This window comes from Miscanthus floridulus, chromosome 2 (assembly GCF_019320115.1).
Source record: "Miscanthus floridulus cultivar M001 chromosome 2, ASM1932011v1, whole genome shotgun sequence".
In the NCBI taxonomy this organism is placed as follows: domain Eukaryota; kingdom Viridiplantae; phylum Streptophyta; class Magnoliopsida; order Poales; family Poaceae; genus Miscanthus; species Miscanthus floridulus.
Genome location: NC_089581.1, coordinates 178744056 through 178752816, shown reverse-complemented (window position 1 = coordinate 178752816; position 8761 = coordinate 178744056). Strand labels below are relative to the sequence as shown.

The 8761-nt window shown below is 41.1% G+C and overlaps 1 protein-coding gene across 1 annotated transcript; it reads left to right on the top strand.

The window, feature by feature from the left end:
- Positions 1-7195: 7195 nt before the first annotated feature.
- LOC136535885 (uncharacterized) lies at positions 7196-8694 on the top strand. Its single transcript, XM_066528324.1, has 4 exons — positions 7196-7328; positions 7804-7979; positions 8091-8220; positions 8295-8694. The coding sequence occupies exons 2-4, from the start codon at positions 7810-7812 to the stop codon at positions 8361-8363; spliced, it is 369 nt and encodes a 122-aa protein (XP_066384421.1). The 5' UTR covers positions 7196-7328; positions 7804-7809; the 3' UTR covers positions 8364-8694.
- The last annotated feature ends 67 nt before the right edge of the window (positions 8695-8761 follow it).

The following is an 8761-nucleotide window of genomic DNA, read 5'->3' as shown; positions in this document are numbered from 1 at the left end:
TAGCCAGCAGTGCTGAGTCGGGCAGTCTTCGGATTATGAGACATCTATAGATTTAAAGTGAGATAGAATTAGAATCAACAATTTTATATAATAGATTAAGGTATAAAAAGCATAAATATTTTAATAAAATAACAAGAATAAGATAGTAAGCAAGAAACTAGAGGAGCAAAGATGCTAAAACGACCGTTTTTAACTAGGCTTGCGTCCTACAGTCAACACGGCTCTGATACTAATTTGTCACACCTAATTTTAAGGATAAAATTGAATACACAAAACTCGTGTGTGCCTAGGTATCAATCACACACACAAGTTGACAAATTATATAAAGTATCATCACGATGTCTCTTACATCAGATCCATAATATAACTTAGTCTTACATCACCAGCGGAATATAAAAAGATAACTCTCTCATGGGGCTTCATTATAGGGAAGGTCAACTGGTTGACCACAAATCTAAAAATCCTTAGGGAATTCCTCATACCCGTTGTCATCTGTTACCCATCTGGGATTTTTATCCAAATAAAAAAAATAAACAAGCATAAGTACATCCCATGCTTAATAAGTTAACATGGGGTTATGAAGCTCAAAAAGGTTGACTCTAGTTTACTGCAGTTAGCATTTTTAGTAAGTCAAGCTTTTATTCTCAGGTATTATAAAATTATGCTTAAGCTCCCATTTAATCCCATATGAACAGATATCAGGGTCAAGTGCATCATATATCCTCGTAGAACAACTTAAATGATCATCAACAAGCAACCAGTTATTCTGTGAGTTTTCTAGGCCGCTTGTGACCGTGAGCATGGCTGTTATAATAGTTTGTTACCCTCTGTAGAGGTGATGCACATTCACCGCGAGTCGTGATTCCCATATGCCCGGGTTAATTACTCCCATGTCACTGCCAAGGTGAGCGAGCAGGGTACACTATGAAGTCATTTCATAGGTTTCTCTAACAAGTTAGGACCGCTAGGTTTCCTTGGCAAGCAGATATAGGAACCCCCCTTTCCTATGGCACATATCCATCGCGGCTATACATATAGGAACAGAGACAGCCCTATACCCAACGTGGCAAGCTCCTTTTGCGCCATAAAGGTAACCTCTAACTAGGTAGAAAAGGTTCTATTACTGAGCTAAAGTCAGAGCCATATGACTCTCCCAGTTGCACTGTCAGTCCCAGCTTTTGCCGACAGATAAGTCCTTATGGAGGGCCAGGAGCAACATGATCAAAAGTTATTTGCACCTTCGCCCTATGGAACAGTTGTTATAAATCATGTTATACTTTTAGTTTCATAGAATCATTCATCATCATGTAGATCATGTTCAGTTAGAGCACTAGCAATCTACCCATATGCAGTTACCCCATAGGAGTCAAGGGAACAAGTCATCAAATGTCTAGAATGTCCTTAGGGTTATCAAAATTAGACACATGCACATGAGTAATTGATTAAAGTGATTAGGACATCAAGGTAGGCCCATGCAATACTTGCCTTGGTTCACAAACTCTTGCTGGTCCTGCTGGTTGTCGAAGAATTCTTGGTCTCCAACGTTCTCCTCATCGTCTGAACGCGACCAACACGAAAACATACAACATTTCAAAGGCATTCATGCAAAGCAAACATTCCTATAATTAGAACAATATACCAATAGTATAGAAAACAAGATAAATTATTTATGAAAATAATCTATGTCTCGCTACGATCACGTCAACGCGAAGTTCACGAAAAACGGAGCTAAAATGCGAAAGTTACGATTTAAACAGGATTTCCTATAACAATATATTTAATTAAATCTAACCATGAAATTTAAAAAGTTCGAAACTTGACTAACAGTGGTTCTAACATGTAGATTATGAAATTATGAAGCTAACGCGATTTGAACGGATCAATTCGGAGCTAAAACGATGATTTTATAAGCAAAACAGTTCAAATGGCAGATCTGTAAATACTGAAAGCGTACTTTGAACTAAAACAGTTAACTTTACGCTTTCAAAACGAGAAAGCGTACATGGGGAAATACGCTAAGGATGGCGGGTTCTAATTCGGGAAAAGGGAGGGGCTCTTTAACAAATTTGCCACGGCGAAAGGGTATCGGCCATCCTAGGCCGTAGATCACGCGATGGACGGTCGGGATTAAAACAGAGGAGAGAGAACGGGGGGGGGGGGGGGGGGGCTGGCCGGAACAGTGTTCCAGGTGGCCAGACGCCATGGCCGACGGCGAGGACCCGCCGGCGAGCTCGGTTCGGGGGCTTTGGTTCATGATTCGATGAACCGAAACCTTCGGATGAGAGAGGGGGAGCAGGCGATCATGTCCAGGCCAAAGAGGTGGCCGAAGGGTGCGGCTGTAGTGGCGCTCGCCATGGACGATGGCCGGAGATCATCGGCACCTACGGGTAGAGCCCTAGGGACCGTGAAACAATGAATTGATTGCATGGGGAGAAAGAGGGGGGTCACAACGAAGCTCACAGAGTGGAAGAATAGGGTCGAAGATGACTCAGGGAAGACAGGCCACGCGGCGGTTCCGAGCTCGGCGGAACCCGGCGTTCTTCGGCGGTTGCGGCTTCGGCAGCGCCCGGTGAATGCAAAAAAGAGGCGAGGAGGCAGCAGGGGGGGTGCACAAGGGGCTCGACTTCGCTTAAAAAGAGGCCAGGGCGCGGGGAGGGGGCGCTCCCACGACGCGCGTGGAGCGGGCGCGGTTGCGGCCGCGGCTTGACCGGGAGCTGCGGTTGCGGGAGGAAGGGGGCGGCACTAACGTGCGGGCCCGGGTGGTCAGCGGCTAGGGAAAGGGCCGGCCCAGGAAGGAAGGAGGAAGGGGAGAGGCGGGCGACCGGCGCTGGGCTGGGCCAGCGCGGGATGCTAGGGGGAGGTCGAGCCGGGCTAGCATGTCTGCTCGGGCTGAAAACAGAGGAGGGGAGAAAGGAAAGAATTTTCCTTTTTCTTTTTCCAAACAAATTTTCCAAAAGCATTTTAAATTCAAATTTCAATTCTCTTTGAAATTTTTGATCAATATCAAACATTCACAAAATAATATGCAGCAACATGAATGCACATATATGTTACTATTTTATGATAAATTTTAAATTCATGAGAAATTTATTTATTTCTACATTTCATGAGCACAAAATACAGAATTAAATCCTTTTAAACCTATTTTCCAAAAGAGGCAAATTTTGGGTGTTACTTCAGTCTACCGATAGGAAGCAAGAAGAGATCAAAAGATTTCAGTGTAAAAGAGGATAACATGTTGGTGTTACCATGGCTAGAGGTGGGAATGTAGACATTAGAAGTATAAATATTAGAAATATAGCTGCTAAAAATGGTTCATTTGTTAGTTACAAGATACTCTATGCATTAAATAGAGGTGGGAGAAAGTAGGGAGGCAAATACGAGAGATCGGATGGAGTTCACAGCAAAGTAGGGGGTGGAATCTGGATGAGGGAGCCCTACTTTGAAGGATAGGCAGTCAAAATTTGAGCTGAGGGTTTGGTTGGAGATGCTCTAAGGTGTTTGGCTTCTGGGGAAAGGTATGTGGCTTGTGACGGTCTTAATTTTCCTGTCTCATCACACATTTACTATTTTCACTTAAGTGTTATGTGAAGATTTATTATCTGAATGTTAGTTGAAGCATGACCTCTCTGCGCATTCAGTTCAAAAAAATATTTCTTGCTCATTTGACCTCAATTGTTTTGGTAGTAAGGACATGAGGAGGAGCGGCATGCAGCCAGCTTACGGGAACATAAAGAATTCACAAAGGTGAAAAATATCACGAAGATTGAACTGGGAGATATGAGATAGATACATGGTATTTCTCTTTTATTGCAGGCTTTAATTCTTGATGATACTTGCAGGGATGCCACCGGGGCTCTCTGAGCAGCAACACAACCCTTGAGATGTACTTCATCATTCTCAAATTGAAGACTATATATTTGGACTTATGCTTGTCTGCATATTTCGAGCTATGTTTGCCTGTATTACTCTTTTGCTACAGTTTTAGTGATAATTTCAGTTTATTTTTGGTTGATGTTAATTCTCTATCTTTGTTGTCATGCAAAGACATGTGTGTTTATCCACTATATTTTGATATCATTGTTGTCATGCAAGTAATCTTTATTTGGTATGTCAGGTTGTAATCAGAATCATATTTTTTATTATAATATTATAATATGTGATCGATGATTTTTAAAAAATCATTAAAGCATATACATTATTTTGGTTGTTTAATTTGTGGTCTTAAATATCACCGTAGCGTTAGCACAGGCAATATACTAGTTTTATAAGCGCTGCAATTTCTGCCGCTCACTTGGGGAGGCGATGTGGTGCTATTTACATTACAACTTGCTATTGTGGTGTTGACATAGGCCATGTTCGCTTCTCTTATAATCCGTCTTTTTCAGCTTATTTTTTTAGCCGGAACAATGTTTTTCTCTTATAACAAATCAGCCGGAACATTGTTTCAGCTTATTTTTTCAGCGAAGCGAACGGGGTCATCGTGGGCTGCAGTGGGCCGTTTACCAACTTGTGCAAATAGTGAAGGGACGCTCGCCATCCATGCGGATAGGAAGCCTTGAAGGCTTAGGTTTCAAAATTTTATTCATTCTTCCCGTGTTTCACCTCTGTTTCCGATTTAATTTACCGTTCCCGACCATTATCGACGTGTATCCGACCGCATTGTATTGTTCTCGATATCCCGATTCTGTTTCCATATATAAATATGAAATAAAAAAATGGTTAGAGGATTTTCCCGACCATTTTGATCCCTACCTCTCGTCGATCAAGGAAAGAGGGAAGTCTATTTGAGTATTTGAACCCCCCCCCCCCCCCCCAACTTGTCACCTTGTCTGAAAACCCTCTCAACTTCAATACTACAAAAAACTTTTAAAACCGATAAGAACCATGTAAAAAACCACTTTAAAATGGTCAGAGGGTATTTTGCTCTGTTTCGAAAGTTAGAGGATGTATGAATTCAGGTAACGGAGTTGAGGTTTTCTTCCGATTTAGAAGGTTAGGACTTCACTCAAAGGGAAAAGTTCCTTTGACTACCCACAACTTTCATCAAAGTCAATTCGTCTTCCTCAATTGGAAACTAGTTTTTTTTTTTATCTCTCTATTCTCTTGAAACCATCCATTTTTGCTCCCTCAGCGTGGCCAACATGGTGTCACGTGTCAAAACCGTTGAAGGATCAAAATCAAATGGTTTCAACAGACAGCCTACAAACTGGTTGTTGACCCTACTAAAACCGTAGAGGGAGCAAAATAAAATAAAAATGATTTTCAACAAATAGTTTTAGAGGCTGTTTGGATACAAGAGCTAATTGCTAGGTAAGCTAATTGTTTAGCCAAGCGTTCAATTAGTCGATAGCTAATATCTATTCCCTTGGTTCCAAATTATAAGTCGCTTTAACTTTTTGGTTCATCTATTTTGCTACGTATCTAGATAGTCTAGATACGTATCAAAATAGATGTATTAAAAAAGTCAAAGCGACTTATAATTTGGAACGGAGGGAATAGCTAATATTAGCTGCTAATTTTTAGCCTAACTACGTAGCTCAACTAAATAAACCCTTAAGAAAATGGTTTTCGATTGGGAGATGCCATTTTTTCTATTATTTTTTGAGCAATTTTTTTCCAATTATTGGGAGAGGCGAGTGAGGAAGGGCAAATGGACACTTTCCACTAAGAAATGGGCCATGCGAAGTTAGCCAAGGCTATTGTCATCTTGGGCCTGCTTGAACAGCATGCCCATACTGTGGAGGCTAGACCTTCTTAATAGCCCCTTTTTTCTTTTTTTGGAAAAAGTCCATTTTACCTCCCTAAACTATCATCGAAGTCTAGTTTTCCTCCCTGAACTTTAAAACCGGGTAAACCACATCTCTTAACTTTTAAAACCGTTCGTTTTACCTCCCTGATCCGGTTATAGGTGGTTTTCAAAGGCGATTTTGTTTTTTTGTTTTTATTTATTTTGGCTAAATTTTTGAAAAATAATAGTAAATCATAGAAAAATCATAAAATCAAAAATCCAATTTTCTTGGACTCCACATGAGGAGATATACACAGTGAACACATAATATGGTATGCTTTAATATAAAGTTTTTGTTGTAGCTTTAGATCTATGATTTTCTGTTATTAATTCATAGCTACAGTACTATAGTTTAATTGTGGTGAAAATTTTATGGTCGACTACTTATTGTATGATTGAACTTTATTAAAAATTTCAAGCTCATTGGATCATGTATAACTGAGTTATAAATTTATTCAGTTTTATGCTTGTTAAATAGTTAAAAGTGTGTAAAGATAGAAATGAGTATGAAATTTTACTATAGTTAAAGCATACAATAATTAGACTACCATAAAAAATTTACCACAATTAGACCATAGAAACTGCAGCTATGAATTAATTACAGAAAAACATAAATCTAAAGCTACAATAAAAACTTTATACTAAAGTATACCATATAATATGTTTACTATGTAGATATACTCATGTGGAGTCCAAGAAAATTAGTTTTTTATTTTATGATTTTTCTATGATCTACTATGATTTTTCAAAGATTCTACCAAAATAATATAAAAAAATAAAAAGGCAAAACCGTATTTGAAAACCACCTATAACCAGGTCAGAAAGGTAAATTGAACTGTTTTAGAAGTTGAGGGATGTGATTTACCCGAGTTTGGAGTTCAGGGAGGAAAACTAGACTTTGAGGATAGTTCAGGGCGGTAAAATGGACCTTTTCCCTTTTTTTTTAGTATTTGAGAATGACAGCCCTTTCTAGTTGGGGCCTCCTGAACGGTTCTTTTTTGGGCCTCCAAAACGTTCTTTCTTTGGGCCTTTCATCTGTGTAATCTAATGGCCCAGATCTTCCGCACCATCAACAATAGGCCTTCTTCTCCACCCGATCCATTCTGTCCGGAAAGCCGCCGCCGACGCCAGAGGCCGTCGACCCCGGCGACCTCGAGCTGCAGTCCCCGCGTCTCCACCGTCCCGTTCTTTGCGACTAGGGTAAGTCTCTCCACCGCGTCGTCGCCCTGCCACGCCCTTCTTTCCCGTCTCTGGCGCTAACTCATCCTGCCGTGATTTCCCCGGCCATATCGCTGTGATTCAGGTCTTCAGGGAAAAAGAAACACGTCGTTCATCCTATCGCAGCCCCCGATTTCCCGAGGGGCCGAGGCCGGTGTTCCCTAGCGCAGGAGCAAGTGACAGCGGCGGCTAGCCGGCAGCACCCAGCAGTTCAGACTTCAGGCGCAGAGGTAAGCAAGTCTGTCAGTCCGAACGTCCGCCCTCCAGCCTCCGGGATCCGGCTCAGCCGCTCGGACCCGTCGTCTTCTGACTGTAAGAGGTGAAAGTTCACATCCTCGGTTATCTCCACATCAGCTTCTTGCTGTATTGGAGGCGAAAAAATTGTTCTTGGAATACCCTGTTGCAAAATACTGGCTCCGCCACTGGAAGTCTTAATTTTGGGCTGCTTTACCATTCAAACGTGTCAGTTACTCAGTTATGTGAAAAGTCCTGTTTCGCTTTTATCAGTTATTACATAAAATTATTTTCCTCCAGTCCTTTCGCTATGTTATATGCTTCAGGTCTAAAGGATTAAATTGACTCCCCACGAATAAGTTGTGCATGTTGCTGTGTAAAATTTCGGTATGTTTTTTTTGTTTATAAATGACATGCGTAGGCTTCTATGCGGCAGCATCTGACAGTATGAATGAATGAGAAGTTCTTTACAACCACGCTACCTAGTACTATGCAACAAGAGGATCCATGATATCAATGTCGTTTGCTCTCTCTCATTGTTTTCCTTCTTTACTTGTCAGCCGATCATGAATACAACTCAGAAAGTTGATCCAGTGGAACAAGATGCTAAGGTTTTGAAGCAAGCCTCACAGTTCAAAAGGTGGGGGCGAAAACATCCATTTGTTCGGTATGGGTTACCACTCATTTCCTTGACAGTGTTTGGTGCCGTCGGGCTTGCTCATCTTATACAAGGCAGGTAAATGATTAAAACCTTTCTGCACTTTGCCTAAATCACATGAACTAGTCTGTTGTGCATTCCTTTGGTCTTCACCTATCTGACAATGCTGGTTGATTTGTACTTTTGCAGCAAAGAAGTGACAAAGGAAAAGGAGGATATAGAATGGGAGGTTGTAGAAACAACAAAAGCTCTAAGCCGAACAGGGCCAGTGGAAGGAGCCTATAAGCCTAAGAAGCTCTCTCTAGAGGATGAACTGAAGGTATGCTGCATTCATATTATGTAGAAAATGCACGTCTGCTTTGACTCTAAAGTTAGCCGTTTGCGCATTCACAGGCTTTGCAGCAAAAGGTTGACATAAACAGCTACGACTACAAGCCCATCCCAAGACCCAATGAGAAATAAGTGAAGCTGAACATCATTTACCAGTGCGTCAAGTGGATGTTTGTGTCTTGATACTTTCGCCGGCTCGTCTTGCCACAAGTTTTGTATGAATGTATGGAGATGATTCAAGTTTGAAATTAGAAGAGGAATGACCCATCATCATCATTAGAACTCTGCTCTGTGAGCCACCAGCTGTAGAGAATTGGCACGAGGATCCTTGAGTTGTAGGAATCAGTGTTTGTAGCAACAGCAATTACGCCTTCATGGCATGCCTGTATTGTTACTCTGCTGAGAATTTTTTTGATGCTACTAACGTGAATTAATAAATTGTTAACAGATTCTAAGTGGACAATCGCATTTTGTGTATTAGATTTCTTCGCTGAAGATAGTTTGAACTTTGCTACTGTATCAGATTTCCA

Coding starts and splice junctions, on each gene's coding strand:
- LOC136535885 (XM_066528324.1), top strand. CDS start 7,810: ATGAATACAACTCAGAAAGTTGATCCAGTGGAACAAGATGCTAAGGTT. Junction 7,980..8,090: donor GCTCATCTTATACAAGGCAG/GTAAATGATTAA, acceptor GTACTTTTGCAG/CAAAGAAGTGACAAAGGAAA. Junction 8,221..8,294: donor CTCTAGAGGATGAACTGAAG/GTATGCTGCATT, acceptor GCGCATTCACAG/GCTTTGCAGCAAAAGGTTGA.